General features: G+C 37.3%; 1 protein-coding gene across 3 annotated transcripts in view; it reads left to right on the top strand.

Moving 5' to 3' along the window:
• smg1 (SMG1 nonsense mediated mRNA decay associated PI3K related kinase) overlaps nucleotides 1-25,097 on the top strand; it is a 115,420-nt gene that overhangs the window by 71,858 nt on the left and 18,465 nt on the right. For 2 of the 3 annotated variants that reach the window (XM_052021036.1, XM_052021034.1), the window contains 20 exons: nucleotides 875-1,092; nucleotides 2,759-2,913; nucleotides 3,445-3,667; nucleotides 4,160-4,406; nucleotides 6,111-6,346; nucleotides 7,029-7,277; nucleotides 9,034-9,172; nucleotides 9,260-9,369; nucleotides 9,483-9,701; nucleotides 11,383-11,576; nucleotides 12,652-12,824; nucleotides 13,701-13,980; nucleotides 15,970-16,242; nucleotides 16,570-16,804; nucleotides 17,843-18,069; nucleotides 20,822-20,978; nucleotides 21,307-21,496; nucleotides 22,242-22,711; nucleotides 23,312-23,452; nucleotides 23,944-24,096. In XM_052021036.1, coding sequence (XP_051876996.1) covers nucleotides 875-1,092; nucleotides 2,759-2,913; nucleotides 3,445-3,667; nucleotides 4,160-4,406; nucleotides 6,111-6,346; nucleotides 7,029-7,277; nucleotides 9,034-9,172; nucleotides 9,260-9,369; nucleotides 9,483-9,701; nucleotides 11,383-11,576; nucleotides 12,652-12,824; nucleotides 13,701-13,980; nucleotides 15,970-16,242; nucleotides 16,570-16,804; nucleotides 17,843-18,069; nucleotides 20,822-20,978; nucleotides 21,307-21,496; nucleotides 22,242-22,711; nucleotides 23,312-23,452; nucleotides 23,944-24,096 — 4,289 coding nt within the window. The remainder of the gene's footprint in view (nucleotides 1-874; nucleotides 1,093-2,758; nucleotides 2,914-3,444; nucleotides 3,668-4,159; nucleotides 4,407-6,110; nucleotides 6,347-7,028; nucleotides 7,278-9,033; nucleotides 9,173-9,259; nucleotides 9,370-9,482; nucleotides 9,702-11,382; nucleotides 11,577-12,651; nucleotides 12,825-13,700; nucleotides 13,981-15,969; nucleotides 16,243-16,569; nucleotides 16,805-17,842; nucleotides 18,070-20,821; nucleotides 20,979-21,306; nucleotides 21,497-22,241; nucleotides 22,712-23,311; nucleotides 23,453-23,943; nucleotides 24,097-25,097) is intronic. The other variant, XM_052021035.1, reaches the window with a different exon arrangement.

The raw sequence follows: 25,097 nt of genomic DNA, 5'->3' as shown, positions 1-25,097 counted from the left end.
ATTAACATATCTGTCTGAGGCTTAAGCTGCATTGGGGATGCTACTGATAAAAGTATTGTTGATCAGTATATTTAAAGATACAGTAAATGAGTTATTCTAATGGTGTAAAACAAAATGTCAAAATCTATTTTATTTTCAAAGTTGGAACACCAAAAACGCTTCACTTTGAAGACTACTTCTTACTGCACCCAGCATAAATTTTTCATTTTCATTCTCCATATTAATCCTTGAAAAATGAAGTCCCAATTAAAATCTATATCCCTGCTGCCTAACTAGTTGTTCAGTATCTGACATTTTTAGTCACAAGGAGTAAGCATGTCCCTGCTAGAATAATTTCAGAAATAAGCATCTGTTTGGATCAAATCAACATTTCACGTATTTCTTTTGCAACCTTGTTAGGCTATTTGGCTTATAGAGTCTCTGCTGATTCTCAGAGCATTCCTATCAGCCTCATTCCCCCACTGTAATTCTCTGTAATCTATTCTCTCACATGCCCATCAACTCTCCTCGTCTCCCCTCTGATTCTCCTGCCACTCACAGTCAGGGTAATTTACTGTAGCCAATTAACTTTTCAATCAGCACATTTTTGGGATGTGTTGGGGGGGGGGGGGGGGGCGGGGGGTGGGTGTTGGTGGTGGTGGTGGAAGCCAGAGCACCCAGGGGAAGCCCATGTTGTCTTGTGAATGTGCAAACTCCTCACAGCACAGGTTTAAATCAGGGTCACAGGAACTGAGGCAGCAGTACCTAACTGCTGTGCCATACATGTTAGAAAAGCTGTCCTTTAATAGATAACCTAGGTCATTCCTTTTTCTGCTAGTTCAATTTCATTACTGCAAATTTCTTTCATATCTAAAGTACTGTGTTGCCTTTCCAGGAGCCAAATTGTCTTCTGCAATTCCTACTCTGCTGAGCAATATCCAGGCTGAAGCTCTGTCTGGAGGTGAATGCGAAGAAAATAGTCCACCTGGGTCACAGGATAGCATTAAAGATGAACAGAAATGTTGTTTTAATGAGGATCAAGCTATGATGCAGGACTGCTATAGTACAATAGTGGACAAATTGTCATCAGCAAATCCTACCATGGTTTTACAGGTACTTTAATCTTTATCTTTAAATTGCTGATGGAATTATCATTATTTTTGTTAAGACAGTTGTAATGTTTTATTATAATAAGAGGCCATTCAACGTATTGGGTTCATAACTCTGATGGACCCAATAAGACCCAATCCTGAGATTGCTTTCAGGAGAGTAATCCATCAGGCCTGTTCACCCACTTATTTCCCCATTACCTGGCATTTTTTTTTATTTGTTTTGATTCTTTTGCCACTTAACTGCAGGAGGTGTAATTTACTGTATCTGGTTAACCTATCGATGCACCTTGTGGGATTTAGGAGGAAACAAGCACCTGGGGAAATCCCTATAGTTATAGGGAGACTATATAAACTCACATACAGCACCCAAGGTTTGGATTGAATCCACGTCACTGTAATACCATTTTTTTTTTAAATCCAAAATCTAGAGCAACAAGTGGTGTGTTCTATGTCCTATTAGAAAACTGCTTCATTTGGCCTTCTGGGAAACTAAACTGTTTGGTGTACAGACATTAGAAAAATGCATGATCCCGTGTATCTTGTTTTACTGTTATGTAAAATATATTGGTACATTTCAGAATGTTTAATCTCAAAGTTTCACCTGATAATCTGGTATTGAAACAACCAGTTTAGTTTATTGAAAAATCTTACTCTCTCCTACTTTTCTAAGTGTTTGAAATATAGATTATAAACCCCCTGGCCTGACATTCTGTGGTCCGGAAACTCCCATGGTCTGGTGTTTTTTTTATCTGGTGCCATTTGTTTGCCAAGTGGCCACCAGGGTGACTGCGTTAACCACCAAGTCTATTTGTATTTATTTTCTGTTTTTAAACTTTATATATGTATGTTTCTACAGCATTAAGCATAAATTAAGGTACAGTACAGCTTTCAAATTGTAAGCTTCATTATATTTCAGAAACAAGACTATTTCTGATAAGTTTTTTATTTTCTGTTTAAGCTTTATTGCTGTCATAAAAAGTAGAATAAATATGCAGTGAACTGGCAAGCCTAGGATTTAGGCATATGTTTACATAGGGCGTTCTTAGTGTAATTTCTGTGGTCTGGCACTAGTCCAGTCCCAAGGGTGATGGACTAGAGAGTTTCAACCTGTAGTACAAGAGTTCTTGACAATTTTAAGTAATTAATTTTGCAAGCAACATTTAGTATTTTACTTAGTTTTTTTTCCATCCCTAACTTAATCTGTCAAACTGGTAATTTGAATTTTCATATTTGAAAAAATCCACAAAAATGCCCAGTTATACCTCTTGATGCTAATGGTTTTGCATTATGACCTTGAAATTGTCCAAGAATTCAAGTTTTGGAGGTAAGCAAAAGATAAGTAAACACCAAATGAAAAACTGGCAGTTAGCATTGGATTGTTTACTGTATGACTACATTAGGATATAATAAATTAGCTATACATGTTAAATGTTGAAAAGTGTGGCTAATTTTATTTGTCTTTTTATAATTGTGCCAAACTATCCTCAGTTGAACCTTGAGGGTGCTTTGTAAGCCAAAATGATTTCCGTAATGAGTTATTATTAAAATAGATATGTAACGTCAGCACTTTGTATAGGCTGGTAGTGTTCAACTATCCAATTTTTGAATCAGTGCTCATTGATTGTAAACAAAAATCATTATTTTAACTTTTAATATGCTGATATTAGGTACAGATGTTAGTTGGGGAATTGCGAAGAATTACTGTACTGTGGGATGAGCTTTGGCTTGGAGTTCTTCAACAACAACATATGCATGTACTCAGACGCATTCAGCAATTGGAGGATGAGGTGAAGAGGGTTCAAAACAATAACACGCTTCGCAAGTAAGTATTTCAAAACTGGTTAATATTTGTGATGTAGATGCAAACTTGTTCAATTTAAATACTTGTAATGGGGCTAGCCATAATGCAAGTCAAATTGAAACAACTGTTGGTACATCCTTTAGCTATCAAAGCAGTCAACAAAAAGACCTTTGACTTGAACTGTATAGTTGTACAATAATGTATCAAAGTTTCTTAATTTTTCTGCGAGAGGCTAATCAAATTGGATGCGTAATAAATGACCAACTCGGAAGTCTAAATCGCTTGAATCTTTGTGCAGGTTTCCTTTCTCCCTGAAAAGTTAGCGAATATCTGTTTGCATTCAGGCAAATAATACTTCTCTGCAGTGGGGTTATTACATAGAACATTTTTGTAAAGGCCCATTTGTCTAATCTGTCTTTATAGACAATTCCTAGTTTTAAATTCTGCAACCATTTAAAAAACAATTAAAAGTTAGGCTAAGTAAGCTATTCAGTTGTTTTGCTTTTACAATTTGTTTGCTGTGAGGTATTTTAGTCCTACCTTCCATCTTAGGGATGAGAAGATGGCCATTATGAGGGAGAAGCACACAGCTTTGATGAAGCCAGTGGTATTTGCCTTGGAGCATGTATGCAGCATTACTTCAGCTCCAGCAGAAACTCCTCATGAGAAATGGTTTCAAGACACCTATGGAGAACCAATTAATAATGCTTTGGAAAAACTGAAGACCCCATCCAATCCTGCTAATCCTGGCAGCAGTTGGTTGCCATTTAAACAGGTAAGATTTGTAGTGGAACAGTTTACTAACGGAAGAACGTAATTGACTGCAATAGTTAATCAGTTGAAGTTATTCCAGTGGTTGTATGCATACAGTGATGGTATGTGTTTTTTGAGTTTGCTAGAGATTTCAGATGGCACGAGTTTTTCCAGTTTCCCCAAACCATTTCCTTCTGAAATTAAACATAAAGCAGCAACCTGGAGGCCAAGCAAATTGAGTTCAGTGTTGAGATGGTTGTGCTGGGAATTTTTTCCTTTATTAATCAGTTATACTATCCAGAAAATGTATAAACCATATTGTTAGATTGAAGATTACATTGTAAGTGTTCAATGAAAGATAGAAATGAAATTAAAAGGTGATATAAGATGAGCACTAAGAAACATAGATTGGAAAGCTCAATTTGTATGATAATTTGTGCAATGCAAAGATCAATTTCCAACTTTTAGTGGTGAAGCATGTAGAATAATGTACTCCTTTTTTAATGCATTTCAGATAATGCTGAATTTACAACAGCGAGCTCAGAAACGTACCAGCTACCTGTTGCATCTAGAAGAAATCAGTCCACGAATGGCTGCAATGTCTAACACAGAAATCGCCCTGCCTGGTGAAATCTCAGCAAGGGATGCAGTCACAATTCAGAGTGTTGGCAATAGCATTACCATTCTACCCACCAAAACAAAACCAAAGAAACTAATGTTCCTGGGCTCTGATGGGAAAAATTACCCATATCTATTTAAAGGTAATGTGGGCATAAATGTCTAAATTTTCTCCATTAGCAATTAATTTAATGTGATCTTTGAACTTGTGGTGCCCTTGTTGTTTATCTGGCAGTTAGGATCTGAGGGGTGGGAGAAGCAGAGATTTAGTTCTGTCATCTGTTTTGACAAATGCGTTGATACAACTTGTCACTGGGCCAATTGTGGAACTATTTTCTTGGGTTCTTTCAAAATTTACATGGATATACAGTACAAAATAATTCATCCTTTTGTCCACTTTTCCTCAGCTATAGTTTTCCCTCCTCCAAACTCCTCCATAATTGACAGGGTTTTCAACCGTGTCTGTTGTAATTGCACTTCTCTCTCCTGTCCAAAGCAAAATTAGGGTTTCTCTTGTCTTCACCTTGCACCCCACCAGTCTCTATATTCAACAGGTCATCCTCCATACTATTAGACACTCGCAGAACAATGTGAGCATAAGACATACCTGCCTGTGCCCATACCTTTCAGTATGCTGAAGGACTGTTAACTCTTTCACCTCCACTAATACTCACTCCCCTTGATGCAGTGCTTTCCCATGCACACAAAGGAGATGCATCATCTGCCCTTTTACCACTTCCATTCCTGTTGTCCAGAGACCAGAACACTACCAGGTGATTGTTGTATTTTTTTGTTTCCAATTTATGCATTTGGTACTCTCAATGTCTCTTCTACATTGGAGAACCGAATAGATTGGCTGATTTATTTTTAGAACACCTCCATTCTGTCTGGAAGGATCATTCCAAGCTTCCAGTTGACTCTAACTTTAATTCTACATCTCAGCCCCTCTGTCTTTGCACCTCTGATCCAACAAAGCTCAATGTAAATATGAAAATAGCACCTCTTTTTCCAACTTGGCATATTAGAATTGTCAGGACTCAACAATGAATTCAGCAATTTCAAATAATGGGCCATTCCCGTTTTGTCTTGGGTATTTGCACATTCAATTGTTCTCTCATCTCTTGTATTTCACTCATTTATCGCCTAGATGCATCTTACCCAGACATGCCTTTATCAACCTTTTTATCAGCTGACATCATTATAACTTGTGTCAATCTCTCCACTGCATCACAAACATTTTTTCTGCCCTGCCTCTCCTTCCTCTGCAGCTTAAAAATCTGTTTCATTGTTAACTTTTCGCAGTGTTGATCAGAGATCATCACTCAATGTCATTTGTTTCTCTTTGCACAATTGCTGCCTGACCTGAGTATTTCCAGCACTTTGCATTTATTTTAATATTTAAGTTCAATGATCTTCCAGCATTTTCTTTGCTTTTATTTACTTGGCTTTTTTGATACCCTTTGGGCTCTGTTAAATGTATTAGTACAATGTATATTCACATTTTGGATACAGTTGACCCATTTTGGCTCAAGAACACTTCTGGATTTACAGAGAAAGAAATCCGGGTATGTCAAAAAAGGACGATTGTAGTCAGGCCAAAATATTTTCAAATTCAGTTCCTAATCACATTTAGTTCACTAATCACATTTAGTTCAAGATCATTCTAATTCCTTTGGCTTTTAAAAGTTCTTTGTAAGTAAAATGTAATTTCAAATTTTGTGTGGTTGCATCTCAAAGTAAAATTGATCACTACCCAAAGTGATCTATTTCAAAATCAAATGATCTTTTAAATTTGAACAGTTGCAGGCTTTTATAGATGTAAATGACCAAATCATTTGTGTTCACAGGACTGGAAGACTTGCATCTGGATGAACGAATAATGCAGTTTTTGTCAATTGTAAATACCATGTTCATAAAAATTAACCACCAGGAGACTCCGCGTTTCCATGCCAGACATTATTCTGTAACGCCATTGGGTACAAGGTCAGGACTTATTCAGTGGGTGGATGGTGCCACTCCTCTTTTTGGACTTTACAAGCGTTGGCAACAAAGAGAAGCTACTTTACAGGCACAGAAGGTAGAGGTGAATGTTCCCAGATTCGGTTCTTGCAGTGAAGTAAGATGGGGAAGTGGAAGCCCTAAATGTTGGTGGCAATAACTCTTCTTAGCTCCTGGTTCCCATCCCTCCAGACTGACTACCTACTTGAGGTGGGAACAGCGTTATGAGTTAGTGCTCTGGTCCCATGGCAGTCATGAAGTGGGCTTGTGTAATAAGGAGGAGGGAACATGGGGAATTTTGAATGGAGTAGGTTTTTAAATGCTTAATCTGACTAGTCCACTTCACCCACTCTGCATTTGCAGCTGGATAGCTGATGGGTTTAAAACTTCCCCTAATGTTTAGTCCTACATTGCACTTCTGATTATGGATCGAGAACTGCTCTGGTAGTCCATTGTTGATTTGCCAGCAGCTGTTGATAATGTAATTTGACTTTTGGACATTAATCCTGCTCCAGCTGGGCTTTTGTTTGAGCCTCTATTTGCTTGATTTGGGAAGTAAAAATTTAAAAGACTGGAAAAATATCAGATTGGAGCTGAAGCCCACAATTTAAAATATTAAATCCTCCAATACACCCATCTCAATTGGCTGCATGGGTGTATTGGAGGATGTAATATTTCCCACTATAGCTGTTTATTTGCTTTCCCTTGAGACTATGTAAATGTAAGATTGAGAAAGTGAATAACTACAGTGTATTTGTTTTTTCTAGAATCAAGATTCTTACCAGACTACTCAAAATCCTGCTTTGGTCCCCCGACCCAGTGAGCTGTATTACAGTAAAATTGGGCCAGCTTTAAAATCAGTAGGTCTTAATCTTGATGTCTCACGACGTGATTGGCCTTTGAGTGTAATGAGTTCTGTCTTGGAAGAACTAATGGAGTCCACACCACCAAATCTTCTTGCTAAAGAGCTATGGTGTTCATGTACTACTCCAGATGAGTGGTGGTGTGTTACACAGGTATGAATGATGTAAAATGATTAAATGAGAAGACATAAGTATTATTCTGTATTTAAACAATTGCTAGAAATACTTGACTAAACTAGTACATTTAACATATGCAATATATCATGAAGGAATCAATCATAATTGTGATATATATTTAAATATTGTAGATCTATTTTACTGAAGAATTCTACCAATATTTTAGTTGATCATATTTCTTGGTTTAGAGCAGTCAACATGGTTAACACATTTGGTTATTGTCAGTCAATTAATGTATTTGCTGAAGTGAATATTTTTGTAGACTTTCACTTGGCCATTTTGATAATACCAAGGAAACATAAGATTGCATATGCTGTAATCTGCAGCAGAGGAATACTAAAGCTAAGTTTAGGTCTGGGATACTTGAGTTAATCCAGTACTCGGATTTACTGTTATTTCAATGTGTTTTTCTCTTTCTGCCTGGTAAATTTGCAGTTTTGCTGATGTGTTTCTAGAGAATGAGATCTCAATGCCTCATGATACTGACCTGGTGAAGGAAAGGCTAAAGTGTTGCACTGGAATAATTTTATCCAAAACTATGCATTAAAAATCTTCACTTATAGAATTATGATTTGGTTCTGAGTTGGGGTTAAGAACTGAACCAGATTTTTACATCTTGTACCTCAGCTTTTTGAGTCATGGTACTCATGACCTTGAGTAGAACACTTTGAAAACCAGTCTGTGATTAGCTGAACTGTTGCAATAAAGGGCACCAATTTGAAATACCCAAGTCGTCTTCAACATTTTTTTTCTTCGATGTGATATAAAGGTGGGGTGGGGGATATTGAAGCCCTTTATCTTTCTCTGAAATGTCAGATTCTTTAGATGGATGATACTGGTCTGTGTATTTGGTGACACAGTTATGAAGTGCTTTCAGTTATATGGGAGCTGTTGGACCCGGGGCATCCCAGCTCACTTTACAACCAATGATTTACTTTGTAGTAGTTATTTTGTCTAATATGGACACTGTGCAGGGTTCCAAGAACTGGGTGATTTAATTATTTATTGATGCCAATATGAAGAGTTGATGAATAAATATACCTCCCACTGTCTTTACATAATCTCAAATGGCAACCTTTTGATTAACTCAATTAGTGGTTTAAGCATTTTAAAACTTGGAAACCAACCCATTCTTCCATAGTTCCTTGGAATCATCATGGGGTGGAGGAGGAAAAATCGTATCAAGACAAGATACTTAGTAGAGCCTTCCATTCCAAGGCTATTCTCACTCTCCACAGTAAAATAACTAATCTCTCTGTTCCTTTTGATGGCATTCATATTGGCTACTCTTTTAGATCATAGTTTTCAGTTTATGCCACTGCTACATGGTGAAAAGTGCAGGAATTTTCACATCTTGATGTTTAGAATTTTCATCCTTGTTTTCAAATCTTTTCGTGGTTATTTCCATCCCTAACTCTGCAACCTCCCACAATCAGATATTTCTGCAAGCCTCCAATTCTAGCTTGTGTTCCTGTTTTGCTCTTCCATTGATGTCTGACATTTATTTTCCCTCAACCTGAGTTTTGGAATTCCTTAAACCCCTCCACCCTTTAACACACTCCTTTTAAAAGCTATTGGCCACATTTTCTGATGTGCTATTGTGCAAAATATTTTTGATAATATTCTTGAGGCAACTTAAAAATATTACACAAATGTTGTTATTTTAAGGCGAGTTGCTTGAATTCTTTTGCATTTTATTGATGTCAAATAATGAGTGCTGTTTTATTCACAGTCATATGCAAGATCAACTGCGGTTATGTCCATGGTGGGCTACATAATTGGGCTTGGTGATAGGCACTTGGATAATGTTCTCATAGACATGACAACTGGAGAAGTGGTGCACATCGACTACAATGTTTGTTTTGAGAAAGGTATTAACATTTATACTGGACTTTATGCCTTTAGTATCACCTTGTTTTTGTGTGGTATTTAAAGCAAGTATTGTCAATTATCTTCAGGGAAAAGCCTACGAGTTCCTGAGAAGGTTCCATTCAGAATGACTCAGAACATTGAGACTGCACTTGGTGTGACTGGAGTTGAAGGATTGTTCAGACTTTCTTGTGAACAGGTAAGTTTCATAATGTATTGGATGTAAATATATATGCAATTAAATCACCATTAATTATATTGCTGGTAGATACTTGGCAATTTTCTTAATCCAGCTGTCGTTTTACTTGTTAGGTAGTCCAAATAATGCGACGTGGCCGAGAGACCCTCTTAACCTTATTGGAAGCTTTTGTGTATGATCCATTGGTGGATTGGACTGCAGGTGGTGAAATTGGATTTGCTGGTGCTGTGTATGGTGGAGGGGGACAGCAAGCTGAAAGTAAACAGAGCAAGAGGGAGATGGAACGTGACATTACCCGGAGCCTCTTCTCTTCCAGAGTTGCTGAAATCAAGGTACCTGGCTTTGAACGTAATGTATAATTTTTAAAAATGTCAAATCTTGATGTGGAATTAAAAGGTGGAATCTAACTTTGAATGGATGTTTGAATTAGTAATTTGTTAAATAAAATGCATTAAACTATCATGTGGGAAGAAAAAATCCAATATGTACAGATCAAACCACCTGGTCTTTGCTGTAGAAATGTGCATTTCCAAAATGTTATAAAGGACAGATCTATTTTGAGTTGCTGTGATTCTTGTGATGCAACAGGATTTCTGGAGCTTTTTTTTTGTGTGGAGGAAGTCCCCGGGTGTGGGAAGTGGGATGCTATGCTGTAGGAGTTGGCTAGGGGAAGTGGATACTGTAGCTGGTCTGGACCCATCATAAGGATGTGGGTGCACTTCCAGTCTGTTTAGCTTCACACCAATTATATTTGATTGGTGGTTTTGTGAAGGATCATCCAGAAAGGGTGGCTGAATATCGTGATCTTGATTAGGAGATGATGCCTATTTCCAGTCGAGAACCTCCTCTGCATATTAAGAATGGTGGTCATAAATTCATTTTTCAGGCATAGAAATAACTAACACTACCAGCCTGAACAGAACATTTTGTTTTCTGCATTTGTCCAGTTGTTTGGAAGCATGAGGCCAGGGAAATCAGCCCCATATTATTTTTTCCAAACAACTAGAATAAACAGACAAACTGGCAATTATTGCTGCGAAGAAGGACAGACACTGAACTTCTACCTTGATGCTATTAATTCCAGTGTATTTCCTTGTCTAAAAACCTAACAGTCCATTAACATCACCTATGGGGAATGATGGTACGTGAGCGTGGGTTCAAGACCATTGATCCACATGTAGATTGATTCTATACAATGTGATAGAAAGTGGCTTTAGCTACTTCAACTGGCACAGACAAAAATGAGCTGAATAGCAGCCTCCTGTATCAAAATTTTTGTATGATTCTGCTTTCTTTTAGTTACGAGTTTAAATTTTACTATTGCAGCCAAGGAATTTAAATTCCAGTAATTTAACCTGGATTCGATCTAACAGTGCGCCTGCAACAGTAACTATTGGATTGTTGTAAAAACCCATTCAGTCAATAGCATTATTCATGGAAAGAAATCTGCCTTGGTTTGGCCTGTAAATTATTCTAGACCAAACAATGTGATTGAATCATAACTGCTCCCTCAATTCTGGGGCAATCAGATGTGCAGTAGGTGCTACTATTGTCAGTGAACAAATACATTTTTTAAAATAACAATCAACATAGATTTGCTTTTTCTCTCCTCCATTTTACTGTGATACCGAATTAATTTACCGAAGCAAAATTTGAAATTGGGAATTTGAAAAATTTTTTAAAAATTGAAATATGGAAATACAAAATATTGGAAATCTCCAACTGCTCAGGCACTGTGTGTAAGAAAAAGATTTAAGGTCATTTGACCTCCTTTATCCTTACATTCAGGGTATTTGATGAAAGGTCATTGGCCTGAACTCGTTTTCCCTCCCCACTGACATTGATGAACCTAATTTTTGTTTTTATGCCAGAATATTTGCTGGAATTTGAAAGGACTTCAATCCACAATTCTAAACAACTAAAAAGAAGCTAGCTGGTTTGAATTTGAAAATATCTTAAAGCGAGAATTTTTTTTTTACTAATTGTTCTTTCCTTCTATCCCTCACACCGAAGGTGACCTGGTTTAAGAACAGGGATGATATGCTGGCAGTTATTCCTAAACTTGATACAAGCCTGGAGGATTATCTGAATCTCCAGGAGCATTTGACAAAAGTAGAGAAACTCCAGGGTAAATTGCTACAGGAAATAGAATTTCTGGAAGGAGCTGAAAATATTTCTGACCATCCAGCTCTTACATTGGAACAAAGGTATGAATTTAATCATCTTGATGACTTGCATTATACTTCTTCTTGACTACTGAGATTAAACTCATTTTGATTATAGTATCCTTGATCTTGCAGTATTATTTTTAGTTTTGCATGCATTTGAAGTAAGTTTTTCTATATTTCAGTAAGTAGTATGAATATGTTTGATACCCTGCCAACTGGAACTATAAGTGTAAGTTTTTAAATTGCATTATGGGCTAAAGGATCTGTTCTGTGTTGTACTGTTCTGTTAGACCATGTGCAGGTAGATGGGTTTAGTGTAAATTGGCATAATGATTAGCACAGACATCATGGTCCAAAGGTCCTGTCCTGTGCTGTACTTTTCTGTTTTCTTCAATGAAGAATTTTTAAAAATTTGGGGAAGTACTTCAGTCATTTAACTGCCACTGTTTTTGTCAAGTGATTTATTGATAAGGTGCCTGAATAATCATGCCTGTTAGCTTGATGTTTGGAGAATACAATGTGCATAAAACCAAAATGTATTTTACAGTCTAAAAATTCCATTTGATAATGAAGCACAGCTCAAGGGGCCCCTCACTATCTGGAGGTGGGATGCAGATGCTTCCAGTATTAAATGCTTTATTTTTGAAGTGTTTCTCTTCTCCTCTCTTTGTCTTCCATGACACTGCCTCGTGCTTGAGTACCAGTCCATGGGCACCAGCTACATACTGTACCTGGTTGTTGTATGTGATTCTAACATGAAGGCATTACAGTTCAGCTCTACTTGGCCATGTCCTTGTTAAAGTTGAACATTTTGTATCGAAGGTCGATGGAGTCGTCATACGCTTATTACCATCCTTTCTCTGAACTGAAATATTGTGCATTGTACCTTTGTGTTTTTTGCATTGTTTCATTTTGCAATCTAATAGAGCAAAGGAATGCAGTTTTATGAAAATGTTTTAGGAACATTTCATATTTTAATGTCAAAAGATGCTGTCCTTAAAAAAAAAAATGGACACATTTATTTTCCTTGTCTTGTTTGACAGAATCATAGAAGTAGTGTGCAAGTGAATGGTGTTTCAGTGCCATCCATATTACAACTTTGTTTTCCATTCAGATATTCAGAACATACCCAGCTTCAGTCTCAGCAGCTGGCTGTACAGGATGCTATTCAGGTGAAATTGAATGACTTTGAACAGTGGATTACACAATATCAGGCTGCGTTTTCAAGTTTAGAAGCTACACAGCTTGCAAGTCTACTTCAGGATATCAGTACACCACTGGACTTGGGTAATGGCTGTTCACTGATAAACCTCAATAATTGGACATAATTTACAGCAAAACAACTTAAAGTAGTCTTGAGTATTGTATAGCAGAGCAAGATCATGTAGCCCACTATTGGTTCTACTTGAATGAGCCTAAATACTGTCTTATGACACCTGTTTCCATTTGGGCAAATGACAGCATTAGGAATTCCACTCAACAGGTGTTTGCCAAGTTCAGGATTGGTGATACAGTGAAACTCTGAAAATCTGGCATGCTTAGACTTTGGTGCTGGATTGGCATATTTTCCAGACTATTGGAATGTTATTCTATTAATACCCCAACATACTTTTAGTTTACTTAGATGTTAGATGGTATTATAAATTTTCCTGTGAATCCAGCATGCTTAAAGGGGTTGCAGGAACCAGGTTCCCAGTGAGCAGAATGAGAGTATGGCAAATATCACTTGGTGTGCCAGATGCCGAAACATCAGTTTCTAGATAGCAGATTCGGAGATATCAGAATTTTATTGTGATTCTGTTGCCGATAACTGAAAATATTTTGTATATAAATGTACAAACAGAGCACAGTACTAATGTATTTTAGCATCTAGCTACAAACCAGATTCCATTTCCCAGGCAACATACTGTAGATTGACAATTTATTTTTTTGCTCACTTTACTTTTATTTGGTATTGATCTAAAATAAAAAAAAATTAGACTGGGATAATTGGGAATTGTTTTCCTAACAGTTTAGAAAATATCAAACTGTAAGGCATTGGTCTTGGGCAAATGAAGGTACATTTTAAGTTGCTTTACTTATTGCTAAATGCATTTCTTCCTGCTTTGACCATATCTCTGTAATCCCTCCTTCCCCTCACACCCCTATCTCATTTTAATATAGGGGCTCCAAGCTATGTTCCAGCTACAACTTTCCTCCAGAATGCAGGTCAGGCACACCTAATCAGCCAATGTGAACAGCTGGAAGGAGAGGTTGGAGCTTTGCTACAGCAACGTCGTACTATCTTGCGTGGCTGTCTAGAGCAGCTTCATAGCTATGCTGCTGTAGCTCTGCAGTACCCAAAGGCTGTTTTCCAGAAACATAGGATGGAACAGTGGAAAACATGGATGGAAGAACTGATATGTGACATGACAGTGGAACACTGCCAGGAACTGTATAGAAAGTGAGTACAATGTGAATTGTGAATACAAGTTGAATGGAAATTGAATTGAGTTTGCCAGCTAAATAAACTCTTATGGCCACTCAGCATGGAATAGAATTGTGAATGGATTGACCACAACAGGGTTAAGGTTGTTGTGGTCATTTCTGATCACATTCCATTGATACGTTTAAGGACATCAAATGAAGACAATGCATGTTATAATTAAGTTTTATGGTCTTAAACTAATTTTCAAGATTTTGTCACACAAAAGGAAAGGCATGAAGTAGCTGGTGCTCTGAATCTTTGGATATCTAAATCATCATATTTCTTTTGTTTCTTCAGTTGACAAAGGAAATCATTTGGCCCATTAAGTCTATACCAGCTCTCAGCAATCCAATCAATCCCACTCCCTCACCTATCTCCCTATAACCTATTTTCCCCATCCAATTCATCCAATGGGCAGGCACAGTAGTGCAGCGGTTAGCATAACGCTATTACAGTGCAAGCAACCCGGGTTCAATTCCAACCGCTGTCCGTAAGGAGTTTGTACATTCTCCCCATGTCTGCGTGGGTTTCCTCTGGGTGCTCCGGTTTCCTCCCACATTCCAAAGACGTACAGGTTAGGAAGTTGAAGGCATGCTATGTTGGCACCGGAAGCATGGTGACACTTACGGGCTGCCTCCCAGAACACACTACGCAAAGGATATATTTCACTGTGTTTCGATGTACGTGTGACTAATAAAGTTAACATCTTATAAATTCTGTGTTCATCCAATTCTCTCACCATCCATCTATGCTAAGGGGCAGTTTACAGAACCATCTAACCTACCAGGACATCTTGGGGATTTGGGAGAAAAACAGACCAACTGGGGAAAATCCTTGCAATCACAAAGAGAATGTGCAGAGTCCATGCAAACAGCAACTAAGGTCAAAATAGACTATGGGTCACTAGAGCTGTGAGGTAGCACCAACTGCTCTACCACTGTTGCTTTTAAAAAGGAAATATTTCAAAGACATTTGACATTCTAAAGTTCTGTTTAATTAGTTTTCTTAGGAGCTTGTATTGCTTATTCAGCCCATTGGGTCTGTTCAGTCCTTCAATGAGATCCTGATTCATTAGTATCTTAATTCCATTTGCCTGCATTGGTTTCATACTCTTAATACAATTAGCTTGGAAAAATCTGTGCATCTCAGATTTAAGTTCATCGAGCTGGCCTTACTGATTTCTTTGTAGGTATCCCACATGCCTGTCATTCTTTTTGAACATATCTGTTAACTCCTAGATGAGTCCAAAACCCCTGGTTATAACTATCGCACATCCCTTGCCTCAGGCTTTCCCAATAGTGGAGAAGTATTTTCTCCACCCTTTCAGTTACATTCAAAACCAATTAGATCACTACGTAATACAAGTCAGATTTATGAAATTCTATATAACATTCCCTGAGCTTCTGAATAATTTTGTACTTGACCACTCCATTTTTGTGATCTATGTACATGAACTCCTAAATTTCTTTGGACTTAGCTATTCACTACTTAAAAATATTTAGATGTGTTTTTTAATGAGACTATAACATGTGACCCTGCATTTAAAACCATCTGCAACAGTCATATCTGCTCGCTTGATCTATTATTGTCTCTTTGTAACTTTACTTGTCTGCCTGTTGTCTGTGCCGCCAATCCTTGTAATCCCCAAATGAGAATGCATAGCTGGCCTAAAACTCTAGTTTGTACACAGAATGGTTTTGTTGAAAGTTTATAAAAGTGTCTGTTTTAATTTTATGAGAAAAAATGCTCTTGAAAGCGTATCATTGCAAGAGGTATAATGGTACTTGGTAACCAATACCCAAAGGGCATGATTGACAAAATTTTTCGGAATAAATGCAAATTAACTTGACAAATAGATCTGCTGTAGCATAATTCTGGGCAATGAGCCTGAAAACTGCTACCATATGCTATTAAAATAACTGGGAATTTTTTTAATGTATTCAACCTTCACTCATTATTTTCTAGGTATGAGATTCAATATGCTCCCCAGCAGCCCACAACAATCTGTCAATTCATAACAGCGACTGAGATGACTCTTCAACGTTTTGCAGCAGATGTTAACAGTCGGTTAATCAGACAGGTTGAGAGACTGAAGCAGGAATCAGTAACGGTCCCTGTTTGTGAAGAGCAGCTGAAGGAAATTGAGCGCTGCATAAAAGTTTTTCTCCATGAAAATGGTGATGAAGGATCCTTAAGCCTGGCTAGTGTTATAATCTCTGCCCTTTGCACGTTAACAAGGTATAGTCCGTCCTACTATAGATATTAGCTGCTTGCTGCAGCCACCATTTTAAGAATTGTAAAAGTTTGAGCTTTAATAATGAGATTTATCATCCAAATTTGCTGTTTTTGTCAAATGCCATTTCACCCCCCCCCCCCCCATGTAAAATAACTCCAAGAAAATTAAAAGCGTCTGTTTTAAGAATCTGATGTTGATTCAAGAGAATTAGGCCTGTGGATTACTTTCGCATCTTCTACGTGGAGTAAAATGTAGGTTTTGAAACATTTGTAAATGGTGCAAGGGATATATTTTTGATAGTTAATGTACAGCCAACTGTTTTGTTTTAGGCGGAACCTTATGATGGAGGGAGCTGCATCAAGTGCTGGGGAGCAGCTGGTTGACTTGACGTCCAGAGATGGTGCTTGGTTTTTGGAGGAGCTCTGTAGTATGAGTGGCAATGTCACCTGTCTTGTCCAACTCCTTGAACAGTGTCAGCTGGTTCCACAGGATCTTGACATCCCAAACCCTATTGAAGCATCAGAAGCAGTTCATTTGGCTAATGGAGTGTACACTTCCCTCCAGGTTAGTGTCGGGATGAATAGTTGGCAGAATATATTTAATCCTGAGAAAATGTGAAGTGCTTACATTATGCTAGGAAGAATGAGATGAGGGAATATAAGCTGGATGAAACAATTCTTAAAAAGGTTACAAGAACATAGTGTCATAGTGTTATACAGACCCATCACCCTACTGGGTTTGTGCCCACCATCAAGCACCCATTTTCACTAACCCTACACTAATTTTTTTTTATTATTCTTCCCACCTTCCCATCAACTTTCTGCAGATTCTACCATTCATCTACACACTAAGGACTATTTACAGTGGCCAATTAGCCTATCAAGCCCCCCCCCCCCCCACTTTGGGATGTGGCTTATGAGTACAATTCATTGAAAGTGACAGGGCAGGTTAATAATGTGTTTGAAAATGCATACAGGAATGAGGAAGTAATGATGAAACTTTATAAAAAAAAACACTGGATTGCTTACACTGGAGTATTATGTCCAGTTCTGGGCACACTTAAGGAAAAATGAAGCAGCTTTGGAGATGGTGCAGAAGAGATTTACCTAAATGATTTTGGGGATGAGGCACTGTAGTTATGTAGATTGGGAAAGCTGGGTTTATCCTCCTCGGAATGGAGGAGGTTGTGAGGATATTTAATAGAGATATTTAAAATCATTAAGAGTATGGGCAGGGTAGTTAGAGAGAAATTGTTCCTATTAGCTGAAGTGCAAAGTACTAGGAGGTATAGAATGAAGGTTATTGACCGAAGAATCAAAATTGATGCATTTTATTTTACACAGCAATTAATTAGGATTTGAAATTCTCCACTGGAGTTGTAGTGGAGCCAGTTCAATTTTATCATTCAGGAAGAATTTGCATGCCCTTGAGGAGCAAAAGTGTTGATTAGTTGGATTGCTCCTCTGTAGAGTAGGTACAGACTTAACAGGTCGAATGGCCTCCTTCCACACTGTGACTATTCTATGGTTCTGGAGGGTGTCAGTGTTCTGGTAATGTTTAAGTATTTCAACCATTTTGTTAACATTTTTCTATTTTTAATAGGAGCTAAACACCAACTTCAGACAGATCATCTTTCCAGAAGCGCTTCGGTGTATGATGAAAGGAGAAAATACTTTGCAGAATATGCTTAATGAGTTGGATAGTATTATTGAACAGACAGCTGATGGGGTTTCTTTGCAAATGCTCATAGATTCTCTCCAGGCTTATCTAAGAAATGCTGCAATGGGAATGGAGGAAGAAACCAATGTTCATTATATTGATTTCACCAGGTAAGTGCAAGTATTTTGGTTTTATCAGAAGGAAATATAAATTGTAGTTAACAATGAAACAACCACTATTGTGATGATAGCATTGCTAGCTTAGTGCTCCTAGTTGAAATTATCTGGATTCTCTGTTTTCTTGGGCAGTGTTTAGCTTGGAAAAGGCTTGTGATAGGTCTTTGTAAATGTAACAATTAGTTTTCATTGTTCCAAGGTTATTATATGATGGGTGTTCTCACTAGCATTTATGATGCAGCTTTTGGAGTTTCCAAATTAGAGATGCCATGTGTACTACACAATACAATTTTAAGCATGGCTCAGAGAATCTCTTAAACTCTTGTCCCTGACTTCTCTTCCCTAAGTTCCACTCTGCAATTTGAATAATTCTGGGCCTACAGTATACTTTAGCTGAAAGGTCAAGCAGTTGGATGAATTTAAAATTATTTTTTGGGTAACAGATCAATTCAAGGATGCTTCTAGAGTGTTTAGAACCCTATAAAGGAATTTATAGTTAGTGCTATAATTTGCCAGTGCATTAATTGATGGCATCTGTTTGCAGTCATCAATTAATGATCTTCAATTTTACTGTTCACTCATTGGCCAAAAAAAAAAGAATTTAAAATATGGTTGTAATGCTGCCTACACAGTTATGGTAATGTGCATATTTTAGAGATTATTTTGACGCTTTTCAGAAGTTAAATGAGTTGTGATAATTTGGAAAATGTATAGAATAATATACAGGTATGCGTTTTAAACATTTTAGAAACTTTCCATTAAAAATCAACAGTGAGATAAACTGTGGGCAGCTTGTGGCTGAATTTTCTGATGTTTTCCAGTGAAGCTCCTTGTTTAGACATCTGTAATTACCCCCTCAATGGTGCATTGTGTTTTGGAAGAGGAGATTTTGAGCACTTCAAAACAAATCATGTTATTGCTAACACCTACAATATAATCCAGCCACCAAATCAATGCTTTTGCTTCCACTTTCCAGAGGGATCATTCCTGAATATTCACGGTTTCACCAACCCAACGTAGGGCTGTGTGTTGGTTGGCAATTTCCTGTACCCTGCTGGTTATACATCTGTCCATTCACCATCTCCCACATCCATATTTCAGAACTTATACATGTCCACAATGAGAACAATTTGCTAGGTTCACATATTGTACAGCATTGCATGGTCTTTAAATTGGAAAATTTAGGTTGCTGCTTTACTGATTTGTTCTGACGAAGATGTAACACAGGACTCTGCGTGCTGATTAGCATGCATAATGGGTGCAGCAAAGCAATACTACAGTAAATGGCTCAAATCAAAGCTCTAGTCCACCTGCATATACTGAAATTGTGGTGGATGATCCTTAGTGTAAAATCTTGAGGTTCCAAGATCATCCTCAATGGCAGAGCCCAGCACATGAGTATCAAAGGTATAAGGCTGAAACAAAAGCAGTCCTGTGCAACCAGAAATGCTGAATTGACTATCCACCCGGGCTTCCTCTTGAGTTGCCCACCCTCACATAAGACCGGTCTTCTGTTTTCATTCACCCTACGTGATGTCAAGAAAGGACTGGAAGCACTGGGCTCAGAAAGATAATGGGACCATACAGTATCTTGGCAGCAATACTGAAAACTTGTGTTCCATGACCAGCTGTACTTCTAATCAAGCTGTTCTAGGACAGTTAAAGCACTGGCATCTATCCAACAATGTGGAAAATTGCCTCCTGTCCACAAACAAGGACAAATCCAATCTGGTTCATCAGCAAAGTGATTGATGGTACCATTAGTAGTACTATTAAACAGCATTTGCCAGCCAGTAATTCACCAGGAAATCTACAACGGTTCAAGAGAACAGTATATCTTTTTCAAAGGCAGTATGGGATGGACAATGTATTTTGGTTTTTCCAATGGTATCCATGTCCTGAAAAATGAACTTAATAAGAAAAGCATTTGCTGTTTCTAGAATTTTGGTTCATGAAAGAAAAATGTGTGGTTGTTTATCATGGGTATACTGTTTTCATACTTTGGAAGTTGATCTGCCAATCAGATTAGAAACTGTTCTGTTTGAACTTTCTGTATTATATGCATTACTTGTAATATTGTTCAAACTCAGTGCCTTCCATGCCCAAAATACAATGGACTAGGATGATGTAAAGCTTATCAAAATAGTATTAGTTTCATTTAAAGGACAGTTGTCAAGATTTTTTTTAAATGGTGAGCACTTATTTTTAAAAGGACCATGGAAATGGAAAATTGCCAAGTTGTGCTGCTGCTCTAGAAGCTTAGCTCTGCATGATGAGGTCAAGTTTCCTTTAAAGTTCTGACCACTCAGCTCATAAGAAAATGTTAGGGCTTGATAGTTATGTTAATAGTGTGATTAAATCATAGTTACTGCCATACAAGCCTTCTGACACTGAAAATGTCTCCAGCTATAGCCTGATACCTTCAGATTTTAATCTTTGGCAATTTAAGATTTGTTTTTACTTTGATCCTTTCACCTCCCTTTTGACTGCAGCTTCTAGTGCAAAATTCCATGAAGGCTGTGATAAGCTTAACCAGAATGTGTGTGTTGGTGTTTGCAAATAAGAGTGATCAACCAAATTCCACGCAAAATTTTGTAAAGTAATTAAGGAGCTAAAGAATTGAAGTTTAGCACAAAACAGATGAAAATTAGCTATTATGCTTTAGGCACAGTATAAGGTTTATAGATTTTTGTCTGCATAAAGGTTTTTTTTCGACTTCATTATACTTTTCGATTATTCTTTTTAGAATGCTGCGAGCTCAGTACACTGAATTAATCCAGCCCAGAAGTGTGGATGGTTCAGTAGAGGAGACACCCAAAATGTCTGCTGGCCAGATGTTACTTGTGGCTTTTGATGGAATGTTTGCCCAAGTTGAAAGTGCATTTGGTTTATTAATTGAGAAGGTAGTGTTGTTCAATGTTTTTCTATTTATATAACTTAAAATTCTTGGTATCACAGTAGGTATTTTGGGTACTGTGTAGTTTGCCTATGGAAATGTTGAATTGTAGTTATGTTTATCATAATTTGCCTTGTAGATTTGAAGACTGTTGCTGCTTTTCAAGTGTGAAGTTACTTTAAGTATGTGAATCAAGTTGTGGCATGTTAAAATTAAACCATCTCAAGTGGTTTACTTTTATAATGATAAAAACCCTCAACTTCACTATATAGATTGAGTTGTGTGCAAACTATATAATACTTTGATCTAATAAGTATTGCTGGTGGCTTTTGTAGCTGAACAAGATGGAAGTACCACTGGCATGGCGAAAAATTGACATTATTAGAGAGGCCCGTAGTACACAGGTCAACTTCTTTGATGATGATAATCACCGACTTGTGCTGGAGGAGATCTTCTTTCTGAAACGACTCCAAACTATAAAAGAATTCTTCAGACTTTGTGGAACTTTTGCTCATACGTTATCAGGTAATTTAAAAAATGTTTAACAGTTCATAGAGTTTGTCAATTCTTTGACATTAAAAGAATAGTTTATCACATGAAATAAAGCATGGTATCTTTTATCTTGGTGTACAAGCAACATCACTGAACTATTTCCTGTTTTCCATTCCAGGCAGACATTAGGGTTATGTTCTTTATCATGTAGCTTTTGGTAAAACTGTTCTTTGCTGCCGTTCCTGAAAATGTCAAGGCTTTTCACAGTTGAGGAATAAGAATAATATCAGTGAGAATTAAGTGATTAAAACATTATGATAATTCAATCTGAATAAAGCAAGTTTGCATTAATGCTCTTTTTCAGATTGATTAAAATTATTTTTTTACTGGCCAAGGTTTGGCTTTGATCTTGATTTCCTAATTCATAAAATGTTTACATTTCACACTTTTGAAGTTATTATTCCTGAAAGCAGAGAGATTGCTTCAGCCTACACCCCGGAGAAATTTCCTGATTGGTGTGTCTGTACATCTCATGCTGGTATTTCTTCTTAATTCAAAGGTGGTCATGAGTTCATTGCAGCTGTACATTCTTTCACAGCAATATCTGATGCATCATGTGTTTCCCAAGGTGGAACATGTTTAATACTTTTTGTTTGTTGTGTCAGAATCATTTTAGCCCTTTTTTTTTAAGTGCATGCTTTCTCTGAAATATATCTTGGTATAATAACTATAGTTAAATCAAAATATATAACATACATTATTCTGTTTCGTTTCCCAGGGGTTATTCCACTGGATGATCCCAGTTCACTGAATGGTCCTGTCCAATTGGTTAATGTAAAATCCATGTACAGAAGTTCTTGCTTCAGTGAAGATCAGATGGCTAAACCAATAAAGGCATTTACAGCAGACTTTGTGAGACAGCTTTTGATTGGCCTCCCAACTCAAGCACTTGGATTGACACTTTGCAGTTACATCAGTGCTCTTGGTGTGGACATTATTGCACAGGTGGAAGCCAAAGACTTTGGTGCTGAAAGTAAGGTCTCTGTGGATGACCTCTGTAAGAAAGCAGTGGAACACAATATTCAGGTTGGCAGATTTTCACAATTAGTTATGAACAGAGCCACTGTACTGGCCAGCTCATATGATACTGCTTGGAAAAAGCATGATCTGGTTCGCAGGTTGGAGACAAATATTGCATCTTGTAAGACCAGCTTTCAGAGGGTACAGATACAGATTGCCATGTTTCAGGTAAGCTTTTATGCTTTTAACCCTGTACTTAAGGGGAAAAGAAAGGTATAAGGGAGTACCTTTTTATTTAAGGTAAAGTTACTTTTATGCCAATTAAGGTACAGATTTAGATCCGAGAGTATGTTCAGCTTTTGATTTAGCTGCTCCATTAGTGTCATACCTGAGCAGTGGTTGGTTACTTAAGAATCACCTGATTTTATGAAGTTATACAATAGTACATTTTTATTTCTCCTTGTAACATGTCAAGTAATTCTAAAGCATCTCTGAAATCCAGTATGATGTTGGCTCACTGGTGTTTGTGCAATTCTCTCTAATTTCTATCATCAGAATAGGTTAACTGGTTCTTTTTAGCATCCAGATAAATACTATTTATCAATTAAAAATGAGGTTGATGTACTTGAACACAGTGAATAACAGCTCCACCTACTGTTGCCTTTTGTCTTTGTAGTGTTTTTTAATGTTCTTTTACACATTTGGGGTATTTCTCTCGGTGTTTGTTGAATGCATTACAAAAAGATGCTAACTAATTAAGATTTTAACTTTCATGAGCACAAGTATCTGTCATTAGTTTTGACTAAAATATTTCATTTCTTCCAATAGTGGCAGCATGAAGATATTCTTATAAATAGAACTCAGCCTATTTCTACAGTTACACCTCCACCTCGCACGGGCATTCTTTCCAACATGAAAAAGAAGTTGCATGCACTTAGCCAGCTGGAGGTTTCTGTTTCCACAGTACAGGTAAATGGCTTGCATTTCAAGTTTTTTTTTGCACTCTAGCCTATTCACCATCAATAAACCAGTGTGCATAGGTCAAATGTGAGTATTTTGCATTGCTTTCTGGTATCGCCTTTTTTGTACTTAAACTGATGTTGAAATTCGTGTGCAACATGGATGCACACCCTACAGTATATTCAACACAATGAAATCTAGCATAGATCACAAACCTTCAATTGAGATGCATGATTCATTAAAATGTGATTTTGCTACTACATTGTACTATTGTACTAGCAGGTTGTAATTCTCTCGAGTAACTTTCAATAGGCTCCAAAAAATGTATCCACTATCAGATATTTTTAAGTGGTGCCTCTATTTTTGAAGTTGAATGCCTTTTTTTCCTCATTTGTTTAATTTTGGTTTGAATGATTAAAAAAATCTCACCATTTCTCCTTCAAATATGTAATTTTCTCAGGTGTCAGAAATGTAGTACAAATTTTTTTTTTGTCATGCAGGAGAAACTGGCAGCATTGGAAGCTAGCATTGAGCAACGTTTGAAATGGGCGGGGGGCGCTAATCCTGCTTTGGCACCTGTTCTCCAAGACTTTGAGGCAACCATCTCTGAAAGAAGAAATCTGGTAGTGAAGGAAAGTCAACGGGCAAACCAAGTACGTATTGGCTTGCTCCAAGAGCCACTCCAAGGCGTGTTCTTTTCCCAGCCTGCGAACTCAAATGTAGTCTGTTGCATGTTCCATTTACGCTCCTTTGGTAGACAGGAAACACTAAAGATATAACTAAAGGATTAAATTTGCTACAATATATGATTTACTTAAGAAAGCAGATTTACTGAAGTATAATATCTAATATAATGACTAAGTGTCAAGTACCGTTGAAATATTTTGAGTTTTTGCATCAGAATAGGTTCTCAGTTGAACATCCAGTGCTGTGAGGGTACATTCTTTCACTGTTTCCACTGTGGATTTGGTTTGACAATTCATTAGTGTGATTGAAAATTAATGCTTGTTTGGTTTCCTGTGAGAGAGAGAGAACATGTGCCCCAGTGGATTGGTGCAATCCGTTTATTATTGTATTCTACATTTTGAATCCAGACTAACCTGCTTTCTGTGAGATTACCCGCATGAAATAGTTTTCAATTACATTTCCTGGTGGTGCAACTCCAAAGTTGCCCTGAATTCCTTATTCCAGCCACCACCTCTCTTACGCTTGATGCTTTTGGTCTGACTAGTTCTGTACAAGGCAGGTAAATTCCTGACAGTTTTATTAAAAAGTAGTTTTGTTCTATTTCCATTGACCAGTCATTTAAGGACACCCATTTTTCAAAGATTAATTTTTATTTTAAACATTTGAAACTGCCCTTGCTAATTTGCTGAATTAGTAAGTTTTATTTTAAATCTGCAACTACTCTTATAGATAATGTCCAACCTTCCTTTGGTTCAGATTGTTAGGAAAATTATTTTTCCTATGGGAGTTGACCTTTGTTCCAATACTGGGGTTATTCTGTAACACTGTTTTAAAGGATTTGGGCAAAATCCCTAAAGGGCAATCAGATCTCAATATCAGAAAAGAATGCACTAAGACCATGGAGTGGTGGTGAAGGAATAAAATTGGCTCTCACCTGTTTTCATTTAAGGAGAAGAGAATCTAATGT

Source organism: Pristis pectinata, chromosome 8 (genome assembly GCF_009764475.1).
Source record: "Pristis pectinata isolate sPriPec2 chromosome 8, sPriPec2.1.pri, whole genome shotgun sequence".
Lineage (NCBI taxonomy): Eukaryota > Metazoa > Chordata > Chondrichthyes > Rhinopristiformes > Pristidae > Pristis > Pristis pectinata.
This window is presented reverse-complemented; position numbering and strand designations above follow the sequence as displayed.